A 16433-nucleotide genomic window follows, 5' to 3' on the forward strand; every position below is an offset into this window, starting at 1 on the left:
CTACTTGTTGCTATTTTGGTTTAATAGGTCATTTTAATGTTTCTTCTCTGACTGGGTCCCTTGCTGGAGACATCTTTTATACATTGAACCTTGAAGGATAATAATTCATTATTCACTTTAACCTGAACACTGTGGTTAGGCCAGATACATTAGTACACTCCACATACAGTATGTAAACATCTGCCAACATTTGAGCATACTTGCAGATGACTTTTGATTGATAACTACATAACTATGAATATCAACAGTGAAGTCGTTGGGTTATTATCAGTCAAGTTTATTGCCAGGTACGTTTACACAAATAAGACATTTGCTTTGGTATCTGGTGGTGCGAACATAAACAATTACAACAAAAAAATGAGGATAATAAAAAACAAGTTTTAAGAAACAATTTAGCATTAAAGAATGCGAAAGACAAGTATTTACACCAAATTTAAATGTACAAATAACCTTAAAAGCTAAAAAACAAAAACACTTAGGACAGCTAAAAAACAAAAACACTTAGGACAATGCGTATATATGGCGTGAGCTGAACAATTTATGGTTAAATGTCAATCAGTACATCCTGTATCTGATCCTATTTCAGGTTGCCGGGTTCAGGCAGTTGTGAGGACATCTCTTATGTAAGTTTAGGATTACAGTAAGAAACACAATTTGACTCATGCTCTTAAACTAGATAATCGTTTCAGAATGTCCCTTGTTTCACTTTGCCTAATGGTCTGATGTATCACACAGACTTTTGTTGGCTGGTGCAGAGGCTTCAGCAGGTCAGTGGCCCGGCCGGGGAGGAATGCAGCGGGGGGGGGGGGAAAGCTGTGAGCAGAGCTACAGGGACCCAAGTGTGTCAGTCTGTCTGACTGTCAGCAGATCGGTCCTCCCACCAAACTGGACTTCCCAAATCCTCCACCGCAAGTCAGCCAAGCATACTTTCACCTAGTCCGAAAAAAAACAACAACGACGAAAAAACCTGTTAACTGGCCAAGAGTTGAAGACCAGTTGAAAGACGTGATGGCTGGCTTTTCCAAACAGTGAGAGTAATGGAGAGAGTGTGTGTGAGAGAGAAAGTTAATGTCGCCACAAGCAACAATAAAAGGAGAAGAAAAAGGGAATAGTTGGAACGAGGATGATTGGGTCAGTCAATAGATCAGCGACCCATTCACAAAGCGTCCTCATGCTTTGCATTTTGACAAATGTTTTAGAGGCAACATGTTTCTTAAAAATCTCCTTTATTTATTAAATATTAGTAAAAAATACAAGTCTTGTCTCGCAGGCAAATTAAACATATTATTGAGTGTAGTAGTTTTTTTTTAAATTGGTAGTTCTCTCATATTTAGTCAGTGTCTTGAAAAGCGCTGTCATTTCAATGCCATTTCAATCTCCTTCAAATAAAAACTATATCTTTATATCTCACATTGAGTTATATAAACATGTTTTTCTGCAAAACACTTTAAAATTAAGAGAGCCAAAGTGTTCAAATATGAAATCAACGTTGCACAACAGACAGTCACACAGGCATATTACTGACAGTATCAGAAACCATAATAATACCTTTTTTTTTGGTGTGTGCATTCAGGAAAACTACGGAAAATGTTGGGCCATGTAATGAGTTCTCAGATCCTTTCTAGAATGTTTGTGCATTTATGTCCCCAGGTTTCTTATCCGATGTCACTCTGACTTTCATCTGGCATGATTTTAATGAAAGCCAAATAGAGTATTCGGAAAGCATTGAAAATCATCCATCAACAAAACAGAGAAATCTAATGATTGAATGGGAGAAAGTCGATTCCTTCTCAAAGAGACATCTGTATTACTGAATATGGAAAGGATGCCTGTTGTTGGGACTGAAGTGGGTTATTTCACTGCTAAGGAGCAAAAAGCAGAAGATTAATCTTTATAAAGGATTTTCCTCATTTTGTCAGTCTCAGCAGTAGAAAACGCTTTCTATTAAAACTGTCCATCTGGTGTGTGTGTGCGTGTGTGTGTGTGTGTGCGTGCGTGCGTGCGTGCTTACTTACTTACTGTGTCAGAGGGCAGAGGGGCTGACTGTGCAGCCTCCTTACAATCCAGGGTAAAGCAGAGCCACAGGGACTCTGTTCTTCCACAATAATCTATGTAACCGCATCCAGACAATGTATGCCTGTGTTGCAGCTGTATAAATAGCCTACAGCCAAATGTAAAGTGTTCAACTGTAACATATAACTTTGTTTAAAATGAGAACTTTTATTATTGATATTGTACTGCTAAAAATTGTAAAAATATTCATGTCTGTATTTGCTTGTCTGTTTCAGGGTACTTCTAACAGTGGTGGCAGTCCTCTCATCTTATTCCATCCATATACTACTGAAGTTATCTGGTATCGTAGGTATGTTTGTATCCTGACAATATGCATCTTCTGATTCAAAACCATATGGAATTTCATTTCATATGCATTCAAAGGTCACCAATATATTTCGATACATTAACACCTTTTATGTAAGGTTAAAAATATACACAGCCTGCAGTGAAAACAAATCTGCGAAAAATAGGTAGATTTGAAGGTATAAGAGGGACAACAAATTGAGTCAGTGGCTACCTGCCCCTTTGTTTTGCAGAAAATGAAACAATCATATTGCCTCAAAAATGAGTGGTGTGTAACTCAATGCCACAATATTGCTTACCTGATTCTATCACACACACATACGGGTATTGGGCCGAGGGCGACACCGTACTTCCGGTATCCGCCGTTTTACGCGAGGTGCAAGCAGGCCAAGGGTTTAGCCGTACACCGTCTAGGTGTTGCTAAGCTTCCTGTACTGAATATCATAGTCTATTGCCTTAATCAATATCTAGTCAACTCTAAAATACCACATATATGCAATGGCATGATAATATTATTGTGACAAGTGGGGTATTCACCTGGTGTTTCCAGAAATTAGACGTAGATGCAGCCAAAATCGACGCAGTCTGTAAAGGCAATCCGACAACCCACACAGCTCTAGTGTAAGCTGGTAACGACCTAAAGCACACCCTTCAAGTCCAGAGATGTAATCTGAAGACATGCAGCGATTTCTTCGGTCGTTAATTCAGAAAACAAACCTAGTGCGCTCTGCCTTGCTACGTTAGCGAGCTGTTTATATTTGCACTTCCAGGATATTTGCACCTCCATGAAAATGGCGTATTTATATATATGGCGCGTGTTGCATTGTGGGTAGCTCGTGACGTCACTGTGTGTGAAAGAATGGTATCAGTGAAAACAAGTGATGTATGAGAGTTATCTCTGATAATGGGATATCTTCTGTTCCTGCTCCTGCTCTCATACCTATGGCTGATTGCTTGATAGTCGCTTCAGGTCAGATATCAGTTAGGTTACTAAACACTATTAAACTTCCTGTTAATCAATTTCAATAGTGCACTGATATACATTGAAGAACATCTAAGAAACGTTAGCGTTATCCTGTGGATGTGCACATTTTAGTATGCAGTATGCGTTCTAATACCAATTTAAAAGTGTGAGAAAATCTTTATGCTTGAGTAATTAAAAAACATCCAATGCTAGACAGAAACACCATTAGTGTCGGAGGTCCTATTCTTTGTCAAATCAATAATCGCCACTTGGTTTTGCACACATTGGCAAAAAGGTTTTTCACAGTGCACCACAGGGGAATCTCTCACCTCTCTCCTGTAGGACTGTTCTTTATACCGCAGTACTTTTCCCACAAAGGTTCATGAGAATTTAGTTCATGAGAACTCTTTAGTTCTCATCTCATGAACTAAGTACAGATCGCGTTCACACCGGAATAAATCCCTGGGGGAGGGTTAGTCAAATGAAGCCGCTGACGTCACTTCTTCTTTTTCTGCTTTGGGTTTACTGGCAGGCCGCAAACCACTTCACGGCGTATACTGCCGCCCAAAGTCCCCGGCCGGAAGTCCCCGGAGTTGGGGACTGGCTTCAGTAGAAGCTGCTGGGACACCTCCTCATCTCCACCGCTCCCATGTTTTATTTTGTGTTGCCATAAATTAGTCTCTCTGCGTTTCTGCGCTGGGCTAATGCTAATAATGCTAATGCGAGGATAATAAAATGGCAGCTTCACAAAACTTTTTGGGAGTTTTACGGGGCGTGGTTTGCAATCCGCCCAGCCAATCAGACATAGGAACCTTTTTCTCCCACGAAAGTCCCTGCTCTCTAGCAGGGACGGAAAAGGGGGTGAAAAGGTTCTCATGAACTAATTTTAGTTCCGGCTCTTTTTGGTGTGAACGCAACATTTCGGAACTATATCGGAACTAAAGTGGGAAAAGTACTGCGGTGTGAACGCGCCTAATTGCATGCGCCTATAGTCATCCTTTATTCTTTCACACACACATACGGGTATTGGGCCGAGTGCGACACCGTACTTCCGGTATCCGCCATTTCACGCGAGGTGCAAGCAGAATATCATAGTCTATTGCCTTAATCAATATCTAGTCAACTCTAAAATACCACATATATGCATTGGCATGATAATATTATTGTGACAAGTGGGGTATTCACCTGGTGTTTCCAGAAGATAGACGTAGATGCAGCCAAAATCGACGAAGGCCACTTTCAAGGTTCGTTTTTCCATACATCTGCAGGCAGTCTGTAAGGACAATCGGACAACCCACACAGCTCTAGTTTACGCTGGTAACGACCTAGAGCACACCCCTCAAATCCAGAGATATAATCCGAAGACATGCAGCGATTTCTTTGGTCGTTAATTCAGAAAAAAAACCTAGTGCGCTCTGCTCTGCTCTGTTAGCTAGCTGTTTATATTAGCACCTCCAGGATATTAGCACCTCCAGGAAAATGGCGTATTTATATATATATATATATATATATATATATGGCGCGTTGCATTGTGGGTAGCTCATGACGTCACTGTGTGTGAAAGAATCAGGGCAAATAAACCAAACCAATATAATACCCTCTAATGTCAGATATGGTAAGATTGTACTCTATAACTACGACACAACAAGTTGAGTTTATTTAGATCTAATGTCTCTTTGTTAGTTAGTATAGATTCAAAAATATTCTTACTTTGTTTTTGTGGCCCAGGTATTCGTGCGTATGAGCAGCTGGGCTACAGGGCTTTTGGGACCCCCGGGAAGATGGCGGCAGGTATTGCCATCACGCTGCAGAACATTGGAGGTGAGGTGACACTGCCATCTGTCCTCACACTTACATATACTCACATTTTCATGTTCCCAGAGGTTTCTGGGATAAAACTCTGGGGTTTTGGATTAACACTGTATGTGTTCCTATCTCCTTTCCACAGCCATGTCCAGTTACCTGTACATAGTCAAGTATGAGTTTCCTTTGGTCATCCAGGCCTTTCTGAGGGTGGATAAACCTGCAGGGTGAGTGGCCATTGCATGCATGACGTAAAAGTTGTAATTCACACAATGCAATAACACAAGTGACCTCAGGTCCAGGGAACACACGCTGTGTTTTATAGGAAGGAGTACATGACTTAAATTAAGCTTAATCTAGATGTTATAATTTAGTGATTATATATTTATTTACAAATACTCGTATTTTTCACTTAACTTCACTCAAAAGAACATGATTAAAGTTGTTATAGGCTTTCATTTCTAGGCGATTAGCAACTCCCATGGTCACTTGTTAATTACAAGTGTAGTTCATACTACAGCAATCACTCCTAGAGCTACTTTGTTGGACATACAGTACAGCATAAGAGCACCTGGTGTTTCTGTGGCAGTAAAACACACTTAATTTAAGGAGTCACTTCAATCATGATGAACCTTGATTTAAATAAAAGTGATTCTACACACTTGTAATAAGGTTGAAATACCCCTTGTACACATTTGTACAAACTGCCATGCCTCCTAAAGGTAAACAAATGTGCCTGTTCATGTCAGAAAGTAGTATGATATCTCGTCACTTCTCTGAGGGACCTCATGCAGCCGTGCTCTTCCCAGAGCAGAGGTGTCAGGCTGTGCCAGTTGGCGGCTTGCTGCTGCTCTGGATGTGCTGAGCAGCTGGCCTGAGAACAGCTGTGATAGTGACCCTGGAGGAGGAGAGCAACACGGCCGCCTTGAAACACTCACATCAAAACACAGCTAGACTCCATGGATGAAAATGTAAACCATGGGATATCACTGGCCGGTGCAGGTGGCCTCAGAAACAAATAATTGGGAGTGGGATGTTCCCCCCCTTACACCTTAACCCTTACCCCAGTTAGATCCTCTCCTCACATATTCTTTGGGTTTGAGAAATGTTTGTTATAGGGACGGGTGGCGCAGTGGTCTGTGCATCTGATCATCAGATCAAGGGGGGTGCTGGGGAACTCCAGGTCGAAACCCGCTCCTGCCGCCACTGAGTCAGGCCGTTGTGTCCTTGGGCAAGACACCCGGATTTGCTCCTGTGGGTATTGTCCACAGTACATGTATGATACCAATGTGTACTTGTAAAAGCGCCTCGATGACTTTGAGGCGTGAAGATGGACGGTGTGGCGCAGTGCGCTGTGCAATGATCATCAGATCAAGGGGTGAAACCCGCCGCTGCTGCGTCTGTAAAGCTGTTGTGTCACTTCACCTGAACTTGCTCCTGTGGGTATTGTCCACAGTACATGACCATTGCATATATGTGTAATGTGTATTTGTAAAGCGTTTTGAGCATCTGGAAAAGCGCTATAATACATGTAAGGAATTATTATTATTATAGGGGTATACTATTATTATACTATTAGTATATATTACTGCTGTGCTGGTTTCCACCTTTATTGAGAAAAATGGATGCTCTGCAACACGCTTTGCTTATAAATGTTGAGATGAATGTGTCCCGCTACATTTAGTCACCATTCACCATACTGTAGAAGTGATATACTGTGACAACATGTCCTCCATGTTTTCTCTCTTGCTTTGTGAAGCAGTGCTGTGGGTCATGGTCAACGATCACAGTTTATTTGAAATGACAGACTAGATAGACCCAGTGACATTTTATGGGTGATTATATTGTTAAACTGTACAGGGGACATAAATAACACCTCACAAGCCAATGCAATATAGTTATATAGCTTTATAACTAATACTACTTTTATAATAGAACGGAATAACACTGTAATGATAACGCTTATAACAAGAATTGCAATTTAGCATTTTCAGTTTTAGTCGACTGCATCTATGGATAATAATACTATATAAATATTTACATTTTTGTAAGATGCAAATATCCAAGTTATCCAATGTTTATTTTAAAGGTTGAAAATGTTCATTTTGAAGAAATAATTATAAATATATTTTTTCCATCTTTTCACATGCAAGCATTTCCATTCTTTGTTTTATCTACATTTACAGTGTAGGGATTTGACTCTCCATGTGCGTTGCTGACACTGGTCAATGAACACCTGAGGCTGTCTCTTTGTGTGTGTGTTGTTTTAACTAGTTTATCAGGGTATTTGCTACATTTATATTTTCTTATCAACTCACTGTTTGTGATGATTAGTGATTGTGCTTTTGTGAAATATGTTTGTGAGCATGTGTGTATCAGTGTTGGTGAGACTGCGACCCTGGTCCAGATGGCCGGAGGGCAGGACGACTACAGGATAGATGTGCTCTTGTTCTTTCTGCGTGTGTGTGTGTGTGTGTGCACATGTGTGTGTGTGCACATGTGTGTGTGCACGTGTGTATGTGCACATGTGTGTGTGTGCGTGTGTGTGTGTGTTCAACAGCATCTCTGCTAAGCCTCCCACCTGATAGAAATCATGAAATCAATCCCCCCTACTGTGTCAGTCTATAAATAGCTCACAGAGGTATATTACTTAGGCGTGTCTGTGCATGAGACAGTAACATGTGGTAGGTTGTGTCATTGGAGTCTGTTTGTCATGTTTTTTTGCCAAACATCTATTACTCATGTCCTACACTTAGTAACAATGTTTATACTTCGAATGTGAGTATCCACTTGACTCTGTGTCAGTCAGTGGAAACCAAAAAAAATAGCCTCAAGGGGCATAAATAGTAGTAAATGATATTTACTTTGGTTTAGCCAAAACCTGGAATTCCTTTCTGGTTAATATTTCCCTTTAAAGTTTAATGGGTTCTCTCTTGATGTTCTTCAGTAAATTGATTGCTTTGCAACACATAATGATATACTGTATTAATCATGCTGTTAAACTGTGTATGGCTAGTGCAATTAATAAGTAAATAATAATACACTCGCAGTCAGCCAGCCTCGCCATTATGAAACCACTCAATCATAGTGTGATGGTGTAATTAAGTTCTCAACAGGGCTGTATCTAAGACTTTTAACACACTGAGGTGGTCATAGGTCGGTATCCCCCATCACAACACCACACCTCTAATCCATTTTTGATTAGCCCTAAAAAAGATATTGTAAATATGTTGATAATTACTTTTACATCTCAAATGTGAACCTTTAAACACTGTTTCAAAGCCTTCTCCACACAACACAGGATCATTATTCTGGTGGACGTATGTTTGGCCTCCTTATTGTGTTTGAATCATTTTTGTAGTCAATGGAAAATATATTAAATCCAGATAATCCCAGAATCAGTCTAAACACTAAATACTATGTGTAATTTGTGTGTGATATTAACCTGTACTACAAACACTCTCATAAACAACACAGGACATGACCTCTGTGTTCCACCCTGGGTTCTCGGTGTCCAGTGGTACGGGGAGCAAAGAGGCTTATTTTCTACTCTAACTCTTCGATTTGGCATATTGGTGGTGATGGAAAGAACAAAAAACCTCATTAATTAAATCTGTTTTTACACAGTGTGCCTTATTTGTGTGTACCTGATTTTCTAGCTGTTCACCCACTTTACCCCCGTGTCTTCCAAATCAATATCTGATGCAATGCAAATGCTCAAGAGGATTAAGATTGAGAGGGGTGTTTAAGCGGAGTACTTCCTAATCGATGGGTTGTATTATTTGTGTCTTTCTGTCTCTGCAGTGAATGGTACCTGAACGGGAACTACCTTGTGATGATTGTATCTGTTGCAGTAATATTTCCACTGGCTCTCATGAAACAGCTAGGTGAGTATATATAATATCACATCCTTCCTTTAGTGGGATGCTCAGTATGCTCAGTAGTGTTTCACTCAGGGATTCCTTGTAAATCTGGTGTTGTGTTACATTTTGCACTACTATATAACATTTAGCTAAAATGCTCAGCTATTATGACAGCAGCACAAGGCAAGGCACGTTTATTTAGGTAGCACCTATAAGGTAGTGTGGTGGTGTATCATTGGGAAGGATACATAACCCCATATTGACACCCAATAGTGCAGGGATGTGTGTGCTTTTGTATTACCTTGAGCAGGTGACACCTTGCATGGTGGCCCAACGCAAGGTGCCACCTGTGACTTGTATATGTTAAGCGCTTTGAGGGGTTATAAAGACTGGAAAAGAGGTATATAAATGCAGTCCATTTACCGTTAGCCACCAAAGGCAAGCAGCAAAACTTTTGAGGACAAATATGAGTAGTATCTGATATTAATTTTCCCAATATCCTGCAGGGCTTGATGCAGAAAAGGTTTATTCAGTGATCTTCTCAGTAACAATTTAGAACCACGCATGGATGTGTTAGTTTTTTATTTAAGGGCTTGCTCATTTACATGTTAGAGCTAAACTTTGCCTTATTTAATGTATTTTTCCTGGAAGAGTCTTTCTCCTCCCTCCCTCTCTTCTTCTTTCCGTGACCAATTCCAATGTTGTCCTCCTGAGATGTCCCTTGGCACATGGCTTATGCCCCTGCTTCTTTAAGTCACACCTGAATTCATTGAGTAGCCATGCCGGATAATTGGCAGCAAGCTGCTAGACCGCCATGGATTTCCTCCCTTAAAAATAATAAGCCTGTGTTGCACTTGTGACACACTGAAATGTGTTTTTGCGAGGTTGGTTGAGTGTCATGTGACTGGTCTGTGTGACAGCGCTTCAGATGAGCAAGTACACGAGACAAAACAGACGGAAAGTGGAAGAAAAGCAGAGAGAGACAGTTTGGAAGTGAGAATAAGAAGGCGTATTGGCTGACCTCTTTTAAGAAGTCTGTCTCCTGCCGAGACATCAAGAACAACAGCCAGTCGGTGCAGTTAGTGTCCAGTTATGAGCTCTGACACCAAGAACAGTACATCAGTGTAGCTCACCTTAAGGCTTGAAGAACATACAGCAGGAGGTATAGTTCAGCAGAAATATTTAACTCACTGGTGATTAGTTAACGGAGTTCATCTTCATTTTCTTCATATAAGCTTTCTATGTAATATATGTGAGAATAAGCATAACCATGTTATCCTAAAAAAGAGACATGCTAATGAAGCGTTTGTGTTTTAGGATACCTGGGATACACCAGTGGTTTCTCCCTGAGCTGCATGGTTTTCTTCCTCATTTCGGTACGTCCTCTGCCTCTTGGTATACCTGCATGTTCACTAGACATGATGTCTTTCTTCTTGTTTCAATTCTGTTGGCAGACACATCAAGGCAGAATATTCAGATGCAATGGGATCTGTCTGTAACAAGAATTCTTTCACCATCCCATCATCTCTTTAGTATTCCCCGCTCCTCTCATTGCCATGGACTAGTGTTTGCATGCTGCAGTTCCAGCCTGTGTCGGTTCTCTGACCTAGATTTGGCTGTGTGGGCTGTAATCCATGAATCTCTCTCTCTCCCCCAACCCCTCTCTCTTTTTTTCTGTGCCATATTTTCTGCCTGTCTTTATGCTAGCCGTGTCTTAGAGCCTTTGTTTCTTCTTAACGCCTCTCGTCTGCCTTGCACAGGTCATCTACAAGAAGTTCAATACCCCGTGTCCATTTTCGGACTTTGCATTCAATAGCACTGTCAGTATGCTAAATGTCAGTGCCATGGATCCTGGTGGGGATCCGGATCCTTCCTGTATTCCAAAAATGACCAACCTCAACTCACAAGTAGGTTTAACGCATGTCACTCAGTCTGAAAGTGCAAATCCACCTCCACTGCCATGACCACTGACAGCCACCAACTTGTGTTTTAGTCATCTTCAGCATGTTGCCAGCGACAGTTCACAATGCAAGCATGGAAATCGCACCTGGTTTGAAGCACTCAGTTGAACTCAGGAGGAGATTGGGGCTTTTATCAAGCTGTTAATGGTCGACATTAGTCTGTGAATAATGCAAGGTTCAAAGACTTACGGTGACCCCTGAGCTGTCTGTTCCTGCAGAGGAATACAATTTGCTTTGGCATTCTGTACTAACAGTGAGCTCATCAAGTTTGCCCTTTGTTGACCATAAAGATGGGTAATGAATGAAATGCGAATGACTTGACATTTCTCTTAGTACCCTTAATTGTAACACTTAGCACTTACCTTCACAACAGGAGTGGACTGTAGAAGGTCTCTCATAGATAGATCCTTCCATTTATTCCATTGTATCATAACATTACTTAAATTGAAACTATTGTACTTTTCAGAGCATAAGCAAAAACGTATAGCTCCTATCAAGTCTTTATTAGCATCCCTTAAAGATGTGTGAGGCTTACTTAACCCGGGCTAGTGCGACCAATCCCAGCTGCCTAGCAGCTTACGAGTAAGGCATTCTTAAAAAGGCTAAAGTTGGTCCTCAGCCAGGCCCAAGTTAATCACAGGGAAACAATTAGCTCTCTGTGATGTGTCCGAGGGAGTAATGGGCTGTAAAGCGCGAGGTTGGTGGTAAGACGTCTGGGATGGTGCTGCTGTATCTATGGTGACCTTTTGGGGTTCATTTTCAGACGGCCTACACCATCCCCATCCTGGCATTCGCCTTTGTGTGCCACCCCGAGGTCCTGCCCATCTACACAGAGCTGCGCAAGTATGTTCTCATGATGGGAAACCCCTGATATAATTTGGACAAGAAATCAGTTGCATAACAAAGATGAAAGCCACTGTTTCTGTTTTGTCCTTGGCTGATCATATTCTAGTCACATGCACTACTTTAACTTTGAAATGTGTTGGCACTGCTTGTACAATGTAGCATGTTTTTTAAACGTAATTTCAAATGTATCATCCTGCTTTGAACCGCTGTTGCTTGTTTTCCTAAGGGGATGTGTTATTGAGTAATTTTCCTGCATCTAATGTAGCCTGCAGCTGAAGATGGTATTTTATTAGTAACTCGGCTAAATGCTTTCTATAAGGGCATATACAGTATTTTTTCTGTGAATGCGTGTTTGTGGGTTTGTGTGTGTGTGTGTTGGTTTATGTTTGCGTGTGTGACATCACATTGCAATATCTTCTGATTGCAGTCCCACCAAGAAAAAGATGCAGCATGTGGCCAACATCTCCATTGCAGTCATGTACTGCATGTACTTCCTCGCTGCTCTTTTTGGATACCTAACTTTCTATGGTGAGGCCTTGTCCTCCTCCAAATGCAGAATATCCTGTCTCTCTGTCTCTATCAGTCTTATACACATCCTCATTTGCTTCTGATTTTTATTTATTTATTCTTGTGATTTGCTTTCAAAAGAGGATAAAAGGATATTAGCACATTATTATAATATATAATATATATATATATATATATATATATATATAAATATATATGATAAGATACAGGATAAGATACAGTAAGTCCTTGCAGAACATTAGTCCTGAGGACTGAAAAGCATCATGATGCCTCTACCCCCTCTAGTGGTCATGTGGTAGATCTTAATGTAATCTATTGCATAAGAAAATGCATCATGAAACAATGTAGGTTTTATTTGATATATAAGAATAGTAGTTTATTTTAACCTTTATTTTTGATGTGATTAAAGTCCAAGTTCTACATTGTTCTTATTGCTATACAGATTTAAACATACCAGTTAATATTCATATTATACTTACATACTTATATATCTTTATGAATTAATATGTATTCAGTACAAATGATGTTTTACCAGCTGGTCTTAGAAGAACCTATTCTATGTTCCTCCTCTCTGATCTATTTCAGGTGAAGTGGAAGCAGAGCTGCTTCACACCTACAGTCGTATCGATCCGTATGACAGTTTGATTTTATGCGTGCGTGTGGCTGTGCTCACCGCTGTCACACTCACTGTGCCCATTGTGCTCTTTCCTGTAAGTACAGCTTCAGCGTTCACACTCACTTTTGGAAAAACCTTAAAGCAGTTATTTTTTCCTCATCCAATGACAATTGCCTTTTTTTGTTTTCACAAGGTACGGAGAGCAATAAATCAAATGGCGTTTCCCAACAAAACCTTCAACTGGCCACGTCACATTGCCATTGCAGTTGTTCTGCTCACTTTCATCAACCTGCTGGTCATCTTTGCCCCCAACATCTTGGGCATCTTTGGGATCATCGGTAGGTTAGACGAACCCTGGGAGATGGGTGGTTTTGATGCATTAAAACACAAACATTTAGAGAGACCAAGTTACTAGTAGAGGGTGCCCAGTGATCTCTAAAGATATATTATGGAACATATCTGCATTAAAATATCTACAAATAACTAAACTATCCTATATATTTTTGTGAAGTTGGGTACTTTCATTATCACAAATGTTTCTTACAAACCTAGAGAAGTTACTCATTTTAAACAAGATAACTGTTCATTTCAGTTGGTGGCCTCGAATGCCGTTACGTTAGCATTCTGGTTGTCTGCCAGAAGCTGTCATACATCTACTTTCTATCCAGTTTTTAGTCACATTTTTATAGTATATTTTTTATTTATGTTGATTTTAACTATATAGTCATGGGATGTCTGGATCTTTAGTTATGAGAGAAACAGGGGCGAGCAAAAGCAGCCAAAGAGCTTGGGAGAAACACTGATTTTAGAAGTGATTTATTCAGTGGTTCGACCAGTTTCACTAAGTGGGTTCTCATGTTTTTGATAAGAAACAATTCCATGCAGAAAATTAGACTCCCAGTAAAACTATCCTGAATGATGAACACTAGAGTAATCTTAATTGGAAGAAGGCTGACTGTATTGTCAAGCTCATAGGAGCGGTTGTTTTGATTTAGAGACCCTATTGACAATGACAACATAGATCAGATTTACATTCTCCTTTATATTTTCACATAAATATCAAACCTCTTTCTGTATGTTCCAGAAACAGTCTGTTTTTAATGTTTTGCTCATAATTTCCAACTCAAAGAGCAGAATGCTTCCACAAGAGTTGCATGCAAATAAACACATTTCATTCCCCCTTCATACTAATTTCCATATCATCACACAGTGCTGTTGGACTTGCAGCAGCAATTAATGAGAACTGAATGGACAGAGAATTTATTGAGAATGAGTTTCATGAATAATCTTGGGCTTTTTGTCGATTTTCCAGGTGCCACATCTGCCCCTTGTCTCATCTTCATATTCCCTGCTGTCTTCTACCTTCGTATCGTACCCAAAGAAGAGGAGCCAATGACCTCATTTCCCAAAGTCATGGTAAGCATATCTTTAAAATGCCAGGAAATTAAGTTCAGTTGTATTTATTTTAGGGTTAGCTTCAGTATTCTGTAGATGCTATGTTTAAGATGCTCTGCAGTGAATGGGAACAAAATAGAGAACAGAAAGCTTTAACAGACATGTAATGTGCTGAATGATCAGAATCAGCTTTAGTGGCAAAGTATTTGTAAACATACAAGGAATTTAACAGTTTAGCATTAGTCTCAATGCATATACACAGAAATACACATATATTAAAAAAACATGTAACTATAACTGCTATTTACAGATATACATAAATATAAAAAATGTATAGTATCTAAAATAACAGAAAATGCCATTTATTTATATAATTTAAGCCTATAAGACAGTATATAGTACAACATGCTTACAGTTGTAATGATATTGTAATGATATGTTAAACACGGTATATCTATTTAATAATGTAAGATTGTATTCAAATGCTTACACATACAGTATGTATGTTTGAAGCTACACAGGTATTCGATGGTTTACTATGGACGTCACTGTAAATATTGTTATATTAGGAAAAGGATGCATCCGGTGTACTTAATGATCTCTCCATCCTGTTGTCCCTATCTTTAACTCAATCCCTCTTCCTCTCTGCTAGGCCGTCTGTTTCGCTACGATAGGCGTCCTGTTTATGATCATGAGCCTGAGCTTTATCATCATGGATTGGACATCTGGCTCCAGCAATACCAGCAGTGGTCACTAGGCACCACTCTCCATGTTTTTCTTTCAGGTTCTTTATTGTTGATTTAGATCTATGTTGTAATGTTACAGTTTTTACTTTGAATGATGTTGAACGTTGAAGATGCCCTATCTCCTCCATTAGAGAATTTCGGCCACAGAGAAGGAGTCTAGAGTTCAGGAAGGCTCTCAATTTCTCCACAAAAGCTCTCACCCTAATGACATTACACTGTACTGTACATCCTGCCAAACAGTGACTGCCGATCCACTCCAGTAGACTTTCCTGGAAAGTTGATAATAGGTTGTTGACATTTGGAGGCTGTGCCTTGATAGGTGGATGTAAGAGAATATAAAGCAACACTTTACAAAGCTGCTGTCTTTATATGCCTTCCCATGTGATGTTGGTTGTGAGCATATGCCGCCTTTTACCAACTCTGTGTTGTCTCTAACATGATCTCTGATCTGAAAACGGCTATTAAACATAATACACAACCTGAGGCCCCTCATTTTAACTGTAGATTGACAAAAATCTATTGACTGATAGACAATTATTTTATGATGTTTAATTATCTATGATGTCTATTATTATTATTATTAAGTTATTTCAACATCTACATATTTGCCACACTGCAACTGCAGAGAAAAGTCAACATTTATTTCACAGATTGGTGAATACTTTTCTTGCAAAGAAAATTCTTAACACTAGCTGCTTAGCTTAGCATAAATACTGGAAAGTATTGAGCTGCTTCTTTTAAGTGTGCAGCCTTTAGCTTACTTCACTAAGTTGTGCTGCTGGTGGTTATTTTAAGGTTTGGAGGTGTTATCATTACCACCTCTGACAGAGCAGGGTGTACAACCACTGAAAGTATGTGGTATATAGCACATTTATTCTAACATTCCTACACAATATGATCAAGATGTATATTTTCTTATTATTATAAAGCACTTGATGAAAACCTCAGATGATGCAGTATGGACTGATAATCCTCAGCTAGGTCTTTCGGAGGCGATCAATATGAGAGAGGCAGGTTTCAGGTTATGGCCGTTGTTTAATGGTTCTTGGCTCTCTAGATCACTACATAAAACACTGCCTAGATGTACACAGTTTTCTCCAAGTATTACTGTGTAAATTAAAGTGATAAAATGGTACTAAAAACCTTATCAGGTGGATTGTATAAGTGATATATGAGAAGAAGAGAAATGACCACTCAGTGTTCTTAATGATCGAGAAGGGAGCATTTTTACCTGTATGATGAACATGTACTGGAAGTGATCAGAGATAACTAAATAAAAATAGGGTCACTTAAGAAGTCGTTAGCAACAGTTTGGTGCCGGCAAATATGTTGGTGTCTAGCTCAAGCTTGATC

General features: G+C 39.7%; 1 protein-coding gene across 2 annotated transcripts in view; it reads left to right on the plus strand.

The window, feature by feature from the left end:
* The window catches only part of LOC117447118 (sodium-coupled neutral amino acid transporter 3-like), a 42249-nt gene extending 26449 nt beyond the window's left edge, over window positions 1-15800 (plus strand). For both annotated transcript variants that reach the window (XM_034083741.2, XM_034083742.2), the window contains 12 exons: window positions 2289-2362; window positions 5051-5143; window positions 5271-5352; window positions 8930-9012; window positions 10306-10364; window positions 10749-10895; window positions 11713-11792; window positions 12223-12323; window positions 12909-13033; window positions 13133-13277; window positions 14252-14355; window positions 14987-15800. In XM_034083741.2, the coding sequence (XP_033939632.1) occupies window positions 2289-2362; window positions 5051-5143; window positions 5271-5352; window positions 8930-9012; window positions 10306-10364; window positions 10749-10895; window positions 11713-11792; window positions 12223-12323; window positions 12909-13033; window positions 13133-13277; window positions 14252-14355; window positions 14987-15091 (1198 nt within the window). In that variant the 3' untranslated portion in view covers window positions 15092-15800. The remainder of the gene's footprint in view (window positions 1-2288; window positions 2363-5050; window positions 5144-5270; window positions 5353-8929; window positions 9013-10305; window positions 10365-10748; window positions 10896-11712; window positions 11793-12222; window positions 12324-12908; window positions 13034-13132; window positions 13278-14251; window positions 14356-14986) is intronic.
* The last annotated feature ends 633 nt before the right edge of the window (window positions 15801-16433 follow it).

This window comes from Pseudochaenichthys georgianus, chromosome 5 (genome assembly GCF_902827115.2).
Source record: "Pseudochaenichthys georgianus chromosome 5, fPseGeo1.2, whole genome shotgun sequence".
Lineage (NCBI taxonomy): Eukaryota > Metazoa > Chordata > Actinopteri > Perciformes > Channichthyidae > Pseudochaenichthys > Pseudochaenichthys georgianus.